At 34.0% G+C, this 16,766-nt stretch overlaps 1 protein-coding gene across 1 annotated transcript; it reads right to left on the reverse strand.

The window, feature by feature from the left end:
- Positions 1–12,849: 12,849 nt before the first annotated feature.
- Positions 12,850–14,410, reverse strand: LOC115975827 (allene oxide cyclase, chloroplastic-like). The gene is made up of 3 exons (XM_031096837.1): positions 14,047–14,410; positions 13,814–13,935; positions 12,850–13,440 (listed from the first exon to the last, which is right to left on the reverse strand). The coding sequence occupies exons 1-3, from the start codon at positions 14,285–14,287 to the stop codon at positions 13,036–13,038; spliced, it is 768 nt and encodes a 255-aa protein (XP_030952697.1). The 5' UTR covers positions 14,288–14,410; the 3' UTR covers positions 12,850–13,035.
- Positions 14,411–16,766: the final 2,356 nt, after the last annotated feature.

Consider the following 16,766-nt stretch of genomic DNA (forward strand, 5'->3'; position numbering starts at 1 on the left):
TACTATACCTAAGTCTTGCCCTTATTTTTATTATGTATTAATTACAATAAGTTATTCTAGCCTCAACACATGCGTTACTGTTATAATTTTTTACTCATTCTAATTTAAGATTTACACTTTTTCTCACAAAATTGCGCATTTAAAACTACTAATATGGCTAGAAGTGTCATAAGGCATGCTCCAAAAAATGAATATCGAAATAGAATGTTATTTCAATGTTAAAACTACTAATATGGCCACAAGTGTAAACCTTAAATTAGAATGAGTGAAAAAAAAAATAAATATCAAAATTGATGATGCACAAAAATTGTCAATGAGTTAATTGTCCACACATGTGCCAATGGGTGTACCTGAATAACAAAAGAGAAGAACCAATTAGAGAGCACCGGTGGGGTGTTGGCCAAAGACCCTCCGAAGATTAAGTCAATAATAAAAGAATCTCCAAGAACTCAAGAGTGTAAAAACTAGGGAGAATTCACGTACCTCAAGAAGGGTTGGGTTTGTGGTTTATATAGTGGTGGAGAGTTGACCCGAATCTTTTGATACAGGGAAATTTCCTTGTAGAGAGAAGAATCCCAAGATATTAGGGATCACCTTTCCATATATAGGAGATCTTATTGCGTGATAGGGTCTTTGGTTGTGATGTGCAAGTAATTTCCATGTAAGAATGTATGAATGGACCCTACCCAAGTCCCATGAAAACCCTAGGGTGATAGGTCATCGAGATTGGGGACTAGATCACTTGCCTGATCCGTCGGCCCATGGAGTCAGTCATCCCTTTAGGATTGTAAGGGAGGTTCAGCACCCTATACCAATCAATCAAAAATTATCGGCACAATTGCACTTTTAGTCCCTATATTTTGAAGTTTTTCCATTTTAGTCCCTATATTTTATTTTTTCCATTTTTAGTCCCTAAAACCAATTTACGCTTTCCGTTTTAGTCCTTTCCGTCAGTCAACCAACGGAAATAGCTGAGGTGGCAGCCGGAACAATTAAAATATTATAAAAAATGCCATATCACCCTGACAAATCAGCATATATATTTTAAAAATTAATTTATTAATTTTAACTAAATAAAAAAAATAAAAACAGAATTAAAAATCAAAATTCACCTTAATTAAGATTTAAAGAGTAAGAAAAAAAAACTTGTAGTAACTTTCTCAATTTTTCTAAAATTTTCTTGTCAACCAAACAAAACAAAATTATCAATAAACACTAAACTCAGACCCAAACTCATCTTTCATTTTCCCAAATCTCTCTCTCCCTCTCTCTCTCGGGTCAAACTCCTCTCTTGGCTTTCTCTTATTTATTTTTCTCCGACGGTCCTCTCCATCGAGTGCCTTAATGGTACTTCCACCACCGACGAGTGGACCAGCGATTGTTCAAGTCATTCTGGGCAGATTCGAGGTTGATTCCTTCATCTTCAATGGCCCCTACTCTTGATGTTGGTGGTGGGTCGGGTTTGGTGGCTATGAATCGTGGGTTAAGGACATGCAGCGGCGGTGGGCTGTCGTGGGCTGCCGTGAATCTGGTTTTGGCTGGGTTCGTGACTTTTGGCTGATTTGGGTTGCTGGGTTATGATGTGGTGGTGATCGGCGGTGGTGTGGTTGGTGGGTTTGTGGTGGTGGTTTTTTGGGTAGATCTGGGTTTTTTGGGTTTGGATCGGCTAGGTCCATTGATGTGAAACCCATAGACCAAGCCCAGAAAGGACTCACTGCCGTTCGTGGCGTCGTGGTCAATAACGAAGGATTGAAGCTTGAGGTAGCCTGGGTTCCTTGCAATGAAACAGAAGTAGAGATCAAAGGTGGTGGATCTGGTGCGTTTGGAGGTTTCGAATCGGTGGTTTGAGTTGAGTTTCAGATCGTTGGGTTTTAGATCGGTGGGTCGTTGATCGTTGGGTTTCAGATTGTTGAGTTTTGTGTTGGTTTCTCAAAAAGATAAGAGAATCATACTCTTTCTTTTCTTCTATTTTCTTTGGTGCCCGAAAATTTGGGTTTAGAGTTTAGTGTTTTTGTGTTTGGGGGCTAGAAATTCTGGGTTTGAGTTTTGTGTTTGATGCTTTGGTGGTGTGGGGGTTTGATTTTTCGGATTTGTTCATGTATAATTTTGTGTTGATGTGGATCTAATGCTAATTTTTTGGGTTTTAAATTTTCTGTGTTTGTCTTCTTGTTCAAATGTTTAATGTGTTCATGTTTAATTTCTTGTTCATGTTTAATATGATGTGGATTTGGTTTTTCTGTGTTTGATTTTTGGGTTTGTATGATTTTTTTGAGTTTGTACTCTTTAAATCTTAATTAAGGTGAATTTTGATTTTTAATTATGTTTTTATTTTTTTTATTTAGTTAAAATTAATAAATTAATTTTTAAAATATATATGCTGATTTGTCAGGGTGATGTGGCATTTTTTATAATATTTTAATTGTTCCGGCTGCCACCTCAGCTATTTCCGTTGGTTGACTGACGGAAAGGACTAAAACGGAAAGCGTAAATTGGTTTTAGGGACTAAAAATGGAAAAAATAAAATGTAGGGACTAAAATGGAAAAACTTCAAAATATAGGGACTAAAAGTGCAATTGTGCCAAAATTATCCTCATCAGAAATAACATTCATTTAGTGCATCGCCAACATGTTTGTAAAAGCTTCACTCAAATTTTCTTTAAGAACATTTTTTTAGCTAATCATTTTTTAAAATTAGTGTCCAACAAACTCTTCATTCATTCTCCATTCTATTTAATTAATCAATAACTTGTGCAATATAGAAGAAAGTTTAATAAAATATGATTTAATCTCTTTTTTATTTAAAAAATAAATATAAAATTTGATCATTATGAGTCATGACAATGAGAAATGTTAATTATAGAAAGGGTGAAGATTTATTTGGACAAAATAGATGGCTCATTTACAATGGCTCTATTTGATAGTAAATTTGTTGAGTGTCTATTTTATGGTTTAATTAATTTCCTGGGCACCAACTAATTAAAAAAAAAAAAAAAAAAAATCTCTAGCTTTCAAATGAATGCCCTATCTTTTTTTTTTTTTTTTACCTTTGTTTATTGTAGCGGACTTGATTGCTAAATTGTCCATTACTGTTCGGCAAAAGGTTTTGAGATGTTTCACTTGTAAGTTTCAACACAAAACATTTATATTTCAACTTATAAACATATGGAAACCATATACTATATAATAAAGTCAATATTAGAAGTTGTGGTTGTGATAAATGAATATTCTTTCTTTATGTTACAAGTGTTATAAAAGAGTTCTCACCAGTCACTGCACTATAAGTATATCAAAATTTTTTCTCAAATATATATATATATATATATATATCAAAATTATTAATCTAATTCTATTCTAGATATTAAAAAAAAAAAAAAAAAACTCTATTATTAAAGTTATAAGTCTAATATGTTTAAATTTTTTACTTGTATTTTATTATTAAAGTTTTGAATTTTTTAAAAAAGAAATTAAATTTCATTATTTAAATTGAATCTTAGATGCCATAGTTCCGGGGATATACACCATTTTTGCAACATGTACGATAGAAGAGTTCTCGTTGTTAGGGGTGTGCAGCCAACCCACTGATCTGTCAAAACTAACCCAACCCAACCCACTCAACAAAAGAGTTTTTACCGTTAGGGGTGTGCAGCCAACCCACTGATCTACCAAAATTGACCCCAATCCAACCCACCCATTGGGTTGGGTTGGGTTGCCATTTTTTGTTTTTACAGCGGGTTGGATTGGCTTTGGGTTAGCAAATTCACAAATATGCCTAACCTAACCTGACCCACCTATATTTAATATATATTGTAAATATATATTATACGGTTTTGCTAATTACTCTTTTGCCTCTTTTCCTGAATAAAAAACAAACTCCTAACTTATTTTCTCCTTTCATTTCAATCTGAGATTTTATTTGTGTTGGTTTGATGCACTAATCAAATAGTTTATGTTGATTTGGCACTATGCTCATGTTTATAAGATTATAAATTTGATGTTATTTGTATTGGTTTGGTGTTATGCTCCAGGCTGATTAATGCATCAAATCAACACAAATAAGATTATAAGTATGTTGTTATTTGTGTTGATAATTTTATATATTGTTTGTTCTAATACTTAGGTTTTTTTTTAATAAAAAATAATATTGTCAAACTCATGGGTTGGATTGAAAATTTCCCTCAATCCGACCTATGCACACCCCTACTCATCCCACTATAAAATTGACTTTTGACAAAGAAAATCATTATAAATGAACCAAGTTCACCTATATGAGAGTGAGGAATAAAACCAACAATCAACTTCCCCTTTTTATGTCTCACGATTCTACTAGTTTAGATTCTTTTGAAACTAAGGAGAGGGGTAGGGCTCGCTAGGTCAAAAAAGCAATAACTAAAAAGTCTCCCAAAGTAGTACCTGAACCTACGACCAATCAATTAGCAATCGACCACTCTACCACTAAGCTAATGAGGAACAACGGACTTGAGGAAGTCAATTCTCATTCTTTAGACCAACTTATGACCAAATTATAATGCTATCTACTATGAATATTCTTTGACAATGTTTTTTTTATATGCCTTGCACATGCATCAAAACTAATATATAAATTTTTTTAAAAAAAGATTAAGGATTTTTTGAATTTTGAGAGACACAATCCTCATTCTACCCCAAGGGTGTAAAATAGTTTCAACACCTATATCGAGATTTTGGAACTCCATTATGAGAGTTCAATTTCGAATGAATTATCTTACTTACTCGCTGGTATGGAAGAGTTCATTTTCAATCTATTTGATTTATGTACAATTATGTAAATAATTTTTTTTTTTAATTTTATTTTGTAGGTATAGTGGTATTCCTCTAACTTACTTTTTAAGTGAAATAAACTCATTAAAATAAACTGTCCCAAATAGCACTCTTTCTGATAAAATATACCACACTTGTGAGATCATCCTTTGTCCATTTACAATAATTAAGAACTATAAAGCATTTTGCAAGAAAATAAAATAATAAAATAAATTCATTTTCAGTTAATTATTATTGTGTTGTGGTTTTTTTTTTTTATTTATTTTAATGCAAGTGTTTTATGGAGTAGTCCCAAGCAATGTTCTTTTTGAGCATGTCATGCCCAAGAAATCCACAAGTGTCATTTGCACTTTGCTGTATATTTGTATGACTCACTCTTCAATGAAGTGCCTAGTAATACCAAATTACCAATTCGCGATGATTTCTTACTGCCTTTTACTTTGGCAATAATTAAAGTTCTAACCAATGAATTTTGTCTGCCGACATATTCAATCATTTCTCTTTTTCTTTTTCTTATTCTTTTTTTTTTGAGATAACTGATAGAAATATTTTATCGATTGTAATATCCTTTGTATTCAGAGTAAAAAGGAAATGGAAACACTTGACTCATGCTAACTTTTCCTTATACCAGTGGAAGAACATGTACCCCTTATAAAACCGTGGACCCCTTGTCTCCCCATCATATGTTTTCTTGAGTGGCTGTGAGTGTGTGATATGAAGTCAGTAGAGCTATAGAGCCATCCAAAATCGTTTGAGGTTGTGTCTGAAGCTTATCAAAGAGAGCTCTGTTCCTTGCGTTCCAAATTGCCCACGTTGTTGCCCACTATTCAAGTTCATTGTCAATTTCTCCTCCAACACTCGGAATAGCTGGAAAAAATCTCATACGTCGTTCCTGCATTTCTGTACTTTCCCACTGGACAAAGCCCAAACATTGCGAGCAAATGGACACTCCCACAGCAAGTGTGCACCCATTTTAGGTTGTTGGCGACAGAATTCACAGTTTCTATCCACGTCCACTCTTTGCCGGTGCAGATTGTCACGAGTTGGCAGGATATTTGCACAAGCTCTCCACATAAACATTCGGACCTTTGGTGGGACATTGAGTTTCCATACTGTTTTCCATAGCTTCCCATCCGCCCCTGCCTGTAAGTGTTCCGTTACTTCCTGCTTGTTTAGCCGTTGAGCGATACGATAGGCCGATTTTACTGAGAATTCGTGCTTCCTATTTTCCTTCCATATCAATGTGTCTTGGGTGCGTTCTCTACTGAGCGGAATTGCTAGAATTTCCTCATAGGTTCTGGGAGCAAAAATTTCCGCAATCATTGTCCTCTTCCACTCCCAAGCTCTATCATCAATCAGGTCTCCCACCCGCAGGTTTGGCCATTCCTCCCTTCTAAAAATTGGCTTATGGGATAGCCAATTATGTGACTCTGCCCGAATCTGCCTCCCATTTCCCACTCTCCATCTAGATCCTTCCATTATCACCTCTCTAGCAGCCACCAAACTCCGCCACACAAAGGATGGGTTGTGTCCAATCTCTGCCTCCATGAAGGAACAATTTGGAAAGTACCATGCTTTGTATACACGATATAAGAGAGAGTGCATGTTGTATTAACCTCTAAGCTTGTTTAGCCAACATAGCTAAGTTGAAAGCTTGTAGGGCTCAAAATCCCATTCCTCCCTTTTTTTTGTGCATAATTTCCTTCAATTTATCCATGTATCTTCTTCTCATCCTTTGTTTGCCACCACCAATATTTTGCTAGTGTAGAGTTAATAGAGTCAAATAATGCTTTTGGGAGCTTAAAAATGCTCATGGTATATGTGGGAATAGCTTGAGCAATAGTTTTGATTAAAATCTCCCTCCCCACCTTAGAGATAAATTTTTCCTTCGAGATAAATTTTTCCTTCCATCCCATGAACCTCTTGGTGATCCGCTCCTGGAAGTCTTAAAAAGTGTTTACCTTTGATTTCCCACATGCCATTAGGAGACCAAGGTATTTTTCACAATTAGTCATAATCCTTGCCCCCAACATTTGCTGAATGTTCTGTTTTACCTCTTCCCTTGTGTTTCTACTGAAGAACAAGGATGTCTTCTGCCTGTTTATAGCTTGGGCTGATGTTGCTTCATATTGACCTAGGATATCCATAAGGCGTTGGCGTTCCTCTACTGATGCTTCACAAAACAGAAAGCTGTCGTCGGCAAACAATAGATGGGATATACACACCCCATTTGGACAAGATAATACCCCATGGATCTCCCTATTTTCCACAGCCCTTCTAATCATTCCAGACAAACCTTTAGCACACAATAAGAATAGATATGGTGATAGGGGGTCACCCTGCTTTATACCTCGAGATGGTTGGACAAAACCTCTAGGCTCTCCATTTATCAAGATTGAGTATGATGTTGTGCACACCGTCTCCATAGCCAAATTCACTCATCTTCCATCAAATCCCAATTTTAGCATCATTTGTCTAAGGAAGCTCCACTCCATTCTATCATATGCTTTATTGATGTCCAGCTTCATCGCCATTTGGCCCTTCTTTCCACTCCTCTTATTACACATCTTGTGTAACACTTCAAAAGCTATAGTGGTATTGCCAAATCAGCCTACCCGGTATAAAAGCACTTTGGGCATCTGATATTACATTAGGCAAAATCATTTTCAACCTATTGGCAATAACTTTTGAGATAATTCTAGCTACCACATTTTCTAAGCTAATAGGCTGAAAATCAAGCATATACATTGGTTCATTTTTTTTGGGGATTAATACAATATATGTGAAGTTCATTTTATGTAGCATACGACCCGAGTGGAGGACAAATAGTACCGCATTTGTGACATCAACACCCACAAAGTGCCAAAATTTTTGGAAGGAAAAATGGGACATACCATTGGGGCTCGGAGATTTTGAGGGATGCATTTGAAAGAGAGCACGATAAACCTCCTTGGCAGTGTAGTTTTGGAGAAGGCTATGGTTCAACTCCGGGGTTACTACCTTATCCACTGAATTCAACACATTATTCATATCTGATGGGTTTGTCGATTTAAATAACTCATGGAAATAGCTCTTGGTTGCCCTTGCTATACCCTTCTCGGATTCATGCCACACCCCACCTCCATCAAAGATACCTGAGATATTATTTTTCTGTCGTCTTTGGCTTGCCCTCTGATGGAAAAACTTTGTATTTTTATCTCCTGCCTTCAACCAGGTAGATCTAGATCTTTGCCTCCAGTGTAGCTCATCATGGTTCAAAATGGTATTGATTTCATCCTTTACCCTTATGATTTCCTCCAAGTGTGCTGCTGTATGTTCTCTAGTCAACTCCTCCAAGATTCAATGCTTTTCTTGGAGATTATTTTTTGATTGACCAAAGGTGATCTTACTCCATCTCACCAGGGCACCTCTACAAGTTTTAATTTTCTCAAAAAGGTGGTACATAGGGCTGCCCACATTCATTGTGTGATTCCATGCTTGTTGAATAACAACTTCACAATCTAGATGCATCACCCATTTCTCCTTAAATCTTCGTGGGAATTTTTTGGGTCGGACCTGGTGGCTTGCTAGGTGTGTAGTGAGTAGGATGGGCACATGGTCAGAGTAAGAGGCTTGAAGATGGGAAACCCAAACTTGTGGAAACAGACTCCTCCATTCGACTATTGCACAAGCCCTATTAAGTCTCAATTGAACAAAATCATCTCCCCCCCCCCCTTCCATTATTCCAAGTAAACATATTTATTGTAAATCCCAAATCTATCAATCCACAATGTAACAATGTGCTTCTAAAATTATTCATTAATCTAATTGGTTTGGGGTGTCCACCTTCCTTCTCCTCCGATGCCAAAATCTCGTTATAGTCCCCAATACACAACCACGGGGCTGAACTCCTTGATTTGAGATGCTTTAGTAGGTCCCAAGTTTCATGACGAAGCTGCTTTTCCGATTTACCATAGAACCCCATAATTCGCCATGGAGAGCTGCGATCTTTAAAAATAAAGGCGTCGATATGGTTCTATGTGTAGGTTTGGATATGCAAATCCACTTCATTATTCCACATCATAGCTAGGCCACCTCTTCTTCCTAAACATGAAATTGCAAGCATGGAATCATAATGCAATTCACCTTGAACCCATCTCATCTCCTCAACGGTCTGTTTTGTCTCCATTAGAAACAAAATATTGGGAGCTTTTTCCCTTACTAGGTGAGAGAGAACGTTGACTGCGCATTGGTTTCCAAGCTCTCGGCAGTTCCAACTTAATACGATCATTGCTCCTGGCGGGGCTGACTTGCAGCCTCCGCCAATATTGTTTGGTTATCGTAGCTCTCATTCTGAGTTTTTTTGTTTCTTCCTGCTTCCGGTCTCCGTACCCTTTCCTATTTCTTTCTGCTCCCCACTCCCTCTTTTTCTCCCTCTTTTTCTTTAAACAAAGGCATAATGCTCAAATAGTTTTTTTTTTTTTTTCTTAAAAAAGAAGAAGACCCTGAAATGAATGACAAATAAACAATGAACAATCACCTTTCTACATATATGAATCACGAAAAGAAGCAAGATAGCAGAGATGCTTATGCAATTTTGTTTTGGGGACTTTTTGTTGATGTTGTTCTTCAGGACCTGTGTCCAGACGTGGTAGTAACTTGTAATCAGTTCCTAATTTTTTTTTTCATTTTCACTAAAAAGTTTATCTGGTTATCAAAATATATACTATTGGTCTTTCAACGGAGTATAACCACAATAATTTTGTTTTAATTCAGTAAGATCTTGAACCCGAATGTTATGTTTGAATAGGATTAGCCCCATTTTAGTGCATCCCCATGTAAAAGTTTCACTCAAATTTTCTTTAAAAACAATTTAAAAAAAAAAAATTTAGCTAATCATTATTTAAATTAGTGTCCAACAAACTCTCCATTCTTTATTTATTCTATTTAGTATTGCCTTTTATCATTTTTTTATGTGTTCTCTTTTTTTTATTCTTTTAAGAAAATGAAGAGAGAAAAAGGAGAGAGGGGTGAATATTTTATTTGGACAGAAATAGATGGCTCACCAATGACTCTCTCGACGTGGAAGCCACGATAATATTTAGGAAAAATAGCTAAATAGTTAATTTATTGGATGTCTATTTTATGGTCTGGTTTTCCTAAATTTGGAGAGAAAATGGTTTACATATTATGCTTGAGATGCTCTTACTCATGATGCATGTGATTCTTGGCACCAATTTTTTTTTTTTTTTTTTTTTTTTTTAAACAGAAATTTTGAAATAAGAAAATTTCTCTAGCTTCCAGATGGGTGCCCGACTTTTTTTTCTTTGCTTTTTGTAGGTGGCTTGAGTTCTAAATTGGACCATTACTACTTTGACAAAAGGTTCTGAGATATTTCACTTTCAACTTTAATCACAAAACATTAATGTAACAACTTTTTTTTTTTTTGTGGCTAATGTAACAACTTTTAAATATATGGAAATTGGAAACCATATATAGTATATAATAAAAGTCAATATTAGGAGTTGTGGTTATAACAATTAACAAGTGAACAATATTTTCTTATGTTACAAATTGGAAATATTTGAGTGAATAAACAAGTTTTGATATAACAGATAATAACTAGAATAATTTGCAAGAATATAAAATAAAAAGAAGTTTAGAAAGATCTCATAATGCTATAGAATCACATTGCGAAAGTGTCGTTCTTAAAGGTTGATTCGTGCCACACGGAGTAAAACTCAATGCTACTGGTTCTCTTCGCCAAATAACCTTATAGGATTAATCTATAAAGTCAACCTTCATGATAGACGCACTTTCACTCACGGAGATTCAAGAACAACTTTCTAATATTGTCTTTCCATAAAATTGTAGAAAAATATATGGGAGAGAAAGAAAATAGAAATTGTGTATTTGGAAATATAAAGTAAAAAATAATTTATAGGAAAGGGTGTTGTGATGGTATTATATATGTTATTCATGACAATATGTCTATAGTTATTGCTTAATAATAATCCATAAAAACCCAACAACTAGTTTACCCATTATTACCTAGTGACTATTTTTCTCATAATTGCCCAGCCGTAATACTATCTCACATACAACAACAAAAAAAAAAAAAAAAGTTATTCTCACTGCCCATTTGTATTCAAATGTCTGATTCCTATCTATATTTGTTATCTATTTAAATTCAAAAACTTCAATTATCTTTATCAGAAAAAAAAAAAATTACTTCTTCCCAAAAAAAAAAAAAAAAACCCACAACCTCATGTAAAAACTACTCATTCTTATCCCAAAATTTCTATGGTATTTTTTTTAATTCTTTAAAACATTCCAAAATTTTTGTTATCCAAATTCTATACATTTATCACAAATTCCCATCCATCCACACTAATGTATATCATTTTTCTTTTGTTCGAATCTCAAACATTTTTTTACTTATCACAATTCTTATCCCAATCAATAAATTCAAATGTCCCATTGATTTTAACTTCTTACGGTTCTCTATCTCATTTTTAAACATTATTTCACGTTACCTTACCTCATTCTTTAAAATATAAATAAATATATATAAATATATCACTTTTAAGTATTATAACACTAAATAAAAAAAATAAAAATAAAAAGCATTACTGCACTTGCAAAGCACGTGTAATGAGTCTAATATATATATATATATATATGATTTAGAATTTAATTGAATTTAGACTTTTCAGTTTTTGCACCCAATAATTTACTTGCTACAAAAATTAAAAAAATAGATGGATACGTGTTGAAAAATTAGACTCCAATTGAAATTCAATTTAGAATCTAATTGGATTTTGACTTTTCAATTTTTATACTTAATAATTCACTTGGCACAAAATTAAAAATTAAATGAGACACATGACGCAAAATTGAAAATCCAATTAAAATTTAATTAGATTTTCTCTGAGTTTTGGCTATATATATGTGTTAAATAGAAGAGTTCTCACCACATTATAAACGCGTTAAAAATATTAGCCTAATTTTACTCTAAAAATAAGTCTAAATTCCTATTTAAAATTGAAAGAAACAAAAATCCATTACATTTTTTAACTTATTTAATTAATCTACCATAATTATTATTTTTATTAAAAAAAATTCGATCTTACATGATAGGCTTTTATCATATAAATGAAGGAAATTTTGTATTTTGATTTCATTTATATTTATGATATTTTCTTTACTTTAAATATAAATTTTAACTAGTATATCACACTAGCATACTACAAGTATTTAAAGATAAAAAAATCAGAGTCCACATGGTGCCATAAGCCTAGTTAAAACTCATTTAAGTACATGGGATTACAAAGGAGTTACAAAATTAGATGCCCATTACATAGTTTAAACATGAGATTATTATGACTTATAAAATTTACGTGAAGGAAAAGGGTGTACAACACATTTTTTACAATCTATCTTATAGTTCATGGATGTGATAATTTGTGACCCATGCATCTTTATTTTCACATAGATTTATCATTGTCATAAAATTAGGAAGGGGGAGTTGAGTTTGTACCACATGACCAGAACTAATACCATTAATGTTAGCCCTATCACTTGAATCTCCAATTTTTATTGAATAATAATAATATTAATAATAATAAAAATAATTTTTTTATTATTATTAATATTATTATTATTATTATCATTATTATTATTAAAACAATTATAAAATATAAAAAATATGTTGCAAATACTTTTGTGTGATTGGACTATCGCACATTTTTAAGTTGGCCCACATCGTACTTTCACTCTAAATGGAAGTAAATCCTTAAATAAATAAATTAAGTCCAACGCATGTTTGCTGCCTGCCAGTATATGCTTCCACCCACATACACATTCTTTAAAAATCTAGGCCAAAAAGCAAATGCATCAATTGACAAAAGGAAAAGCACTCAACTTCGTAGTTGCCACTCACCATCATGGCCATCATCTCAATTAGCCCCATATATGATTATATCATCATATGCCTTCTTTCTTTGTTTTTTGAAAATAAATAAATAAACGTGTATATAGCCCATATATATATATACTTGCTACACATGCTTGTGATTAAGCTAAATTCACATTCCTATTAAAAAAAAGTACTCATAATAATAATAAGTTATTATTCTGCTTTCCCACATTAACCATTTGATATAACACTATCAACCCTCCACATAAAAAAAAAAACTTTCACTTCCAAAAGACAATTTGGCAAAACCCATTATTACATCACAATTCACCGTCCATTTATTAGTTAGTGAAATTAGGAATGGTGGCGTGGGGCTCACAAGCCTTTGCAGCTGGGGTGGGCTCCACATAAGGAGTGGGCTCCACAGGCTTGCAAAGAAGATCCTTTGGCAAGTCCTTGATGCCCTTCAAGTAAAACGTGTAGAAGATCTTGAAGGGGAACACGATCTGGTGCAGCTTCACCTGCCCATATACACCCTCAAAGATTCCAGACCCACCAGTCACTGACAAGTACGTGTCCTCATCGTATGTCAGATACGCTCCCTGCACCGATATGTGACCGTAGTCTCCGAAGTAAAAGCTGTATACAGCCTCGTACCGGTCACCTTTCTTTTCCGGTTTGTTCTCGATCAAAATGCATATTCCTGCTGTGATTCCCAACCGTTTCTCCAAGTCTCCGGTATACAACTTTAACATTTAAAAAAAAAAAAAATTATCTTTAATTTTAATGTTCATTCACTATGTACGAAAAAGTAGAAAACAGATAAAAAAGTTATATGCCTGAAGAAAAAAGAAATCTTTATTTACTTCTGTTTGGTTATGGGGAATACTTTACCAGGAAAGTGAATCCAAGAAAAAATGTGAAGTCTTTACTACTCCATAATACTTTGCATAATTAAGTCCTCACATAAAAGATTATCTTGGAAAACAAACAGAAACTAGAAAGACATGATTTTTTATTTTTATTTTTTTTATTTTATTTTTTTTCAATGGATAGAGATTTAACATGCATATATAATTGACTTTTTCTCGGGAAACAAACAGAGCATAAGAAAATTACTTTGTTGCTGAAAGGAACGAGATCTCCAAGAGAATTGACAGATTTCTGGCTCAACCTGAGGTAGGCAGGGCTTCCACGATCTCGCTCGTTGATCTCATACACGTGCAATTCCTGAACGTTGGCTGCAAAAACAGTAGGAAAAAACCAAAAGGGTCACATGGGATCATATCAAAAACTGTGATTGTATGGTGTAAAAATTGGTGGGTGAGTGATTTAATGTGAGAAATACTTACTGGGTCTTGTGGAGTCTGATGGGTTGGCCTGGCTTTTGCAAGTGAATGATCTTTTGGGTAGTGAAAAGCTGGGGGTTTGGGGTGAGATTGACTGGAATTTAAGGGTTTGGGTGACAGGTGTGTTTGAGAGCTTGAATGATAGGAGTGTGTTATTGGTGAGTGAAGAGGTGGGGTGTGATCTTGGGTTGGCTAGCTTGATAGGGGGAGAGATGGTCTTCAAAGCAGAGCTTGAGCAAGCCATTGATTAGAGAGAGACAGAGACTCTCAGAGTTTTGCCTTTGGTTGGTGTGTAAGAAAGTGAGAGAATTAATAAATTGGTGGAGAAGGGTAGTACAGAGATGTGTTTATATACAGAGTAGGGTTTAGAAATTTTTTTTATAGTGAGAATTAATCCATGTGTGTATATTTATTTTTTCGAGTGTGCGGATGGACGGTGCAAGATACAAATTATGGCTAACGGGACCGGTCAAACAGTAATCTATGTCCACATGGAAAATTGGAAAGTTCCAATTTCTACGAAGAACTTTATTTTTCTTGTAGATGGGTTTGGGATTTGGACGGAAAATGTTGTGAGGAAATTGATCTTGTGACGGCTAGACACGTCTACTAGTGCGTGGAACATGCCACCGGCAAGAGTATTGTGCACCAAGAAGCCTATCTTGGCAGGTTAGTTGGGGTTGATTACAGTAATAAGGTATTAGTTGTGGATGATTTTGACATCCTCATGAGATACGACAATGCGTTGTAATATTGACGGCAAATTAAGCTATTTTAGCGAAAAAAATAAAATGAGTTGTAACTTGTAATATGTAATGTTGATATAATTCTTATCATCATGAACATAAATGGAAATAGGATTGATCGGTTATCAAATGTGGTCTATAGAGATATTGATTTGATTTTCTACCACTCAGAGGAGGAAAAAAAAAAAAAAACTACCTAGTACTGATATTGGCATTAATTGATACCTAATTTTTTTTTTTTTGGTAAAATGGATACCTAATTTATCTAATCACTCTTTATCCACGCAATTTTTACCTTCTACCCATTAAAATATACCAAAAATAAATAAAAAAATTTAGTTCAAAATTTGTATTTTTATGATATTCACTATAAAAGCTTATTCTATTTTATCTTGGATAAACTACGTATTTGGTTCTTATCTTTTATACCATATTTCAATTTAGTTCCTGACATTTCAATTGTGTCAATTTGGTCTCTAACTTTTAATGCCATATCAATTTAGTCCCTATCTTATTTATTGGATGAAAAAATCTAACGTATCAAATGGCTTAAATAAAAATATTTAAAAAAATTGCCACATCATCGGACACCTAGACTAACTTGTCAACATAATCCTAAATTAAAAAAAGAAAAAGAAAAAACAACAACAACAACAGATAAGTGAAAGTGAGTAAATTTTGGGATCAGAATCCCTAACTCACATCTATCAAAAAAGGAAAAAACCCTAATTCACGAATGCTTCAAGTTTTGGTATATTGACGTATATAGTATGTGAATGGCTTTGATTATGATTTATCAAATTCTACTTTGTGCCAGAAATATAGTTGCTTGGGAACCCAACTTTGCCTCAAGCTGGCCTGTGGTTATATCATAATATAAGCAAGATCAATGAAAACTTTTAAGGCCTTAAACAGGAGTCACATATATTAAGAAATTCTTGCAATTATTTTTGCTACAAACTGGCTATTTCCTGATCACTTTCCACTGCTTCTTAGATTCCGGCCAAGAATTCTTGTAGATTTTAGCATAATAAATTTGTCAACTATTGTACTGGGTTATAAAATCTCAGCGCCAATCATGATAGCTCCATCTACTATGCATAAGTTGGCACATCTAAAAGATCCAAATCTTCTTAGAAGAGTTCTCAGTCTCAATTGAAATTTGTTTGGATTCTTAATTTACTTGTTTATTGTGATTATTCCAGAAGAGATCGCCACAGTCAGAGCAGTAACTGCGTCTGATACAAAAACATGAAGCATTCATGAATTAGGTTTTTTAAAACGTGAAACATTCATGAATTAGGGTTTTTTTTTTTTTTTTTTTGATAAAGGTGAGTTAGGGATTTTGATCCCAAAATTTACTCACTTTCACTTTTACTTTTTTTTTTTTTTTTTAAATTAAGATCATGCTGACAAGTTAGTTTAGGTGTTCGTGGAAATTTATTTAGTTTAGCCGTTTGACACGTCAGACTTTTACATTCAAGAAATAACGTCTGGGACTAAGTGTGCATTTGGCATGGATTATTTTTGCCAACTTATTTTACTAATCAGTTTATTTTTGTTACTATTTATGGGTTTTATTACACTTTTTGGTACTATTCACGGGCCCCACTATACTATTTCAGCTAACTTTTACCTTTATCTACCATACTTTTAGCAAAAAGTTTTCAGTTTAGCAAAATAAGCAAATCCCAAAATTGACATGACACTGAAAGGTTAGAGACCAAATTAACACTGTAGGGACTAAGGCCCAAAATAGTGTATTGGGCCTTGGGCCTTATCTGAGGACATAGACAAGTCCGAGGAGAAACAAATAGCTACTAAAGGGTTCTCAGTTAAAAGCTCATAAGTGGGGGATGAATGGAAGAATATTCGAGGAGGAATACCTCCTCAGATACGACAAATGTAGTCCAAGTATGCACTAAATGTACCATGTGAACGTGTGAGAAGGAAGGAAACTCAAAATATCTAAAGAAA

The sequence above is a fragment of the Quercus lobata genome, chromosome 2 (genome assembly GCF_001633185.2).
Source record: "Quercus lobata isolate SW786 chromosome 2, ValleyOak3.0 Primary Assembly, whole genome shotgun sequence".
Lineage (NCBI taxonomy): Eukaryota > Viridiplantae > Streptophyta > Magnoliopsida > Fagales > Fagaceae > Quercus > Quercus lobata.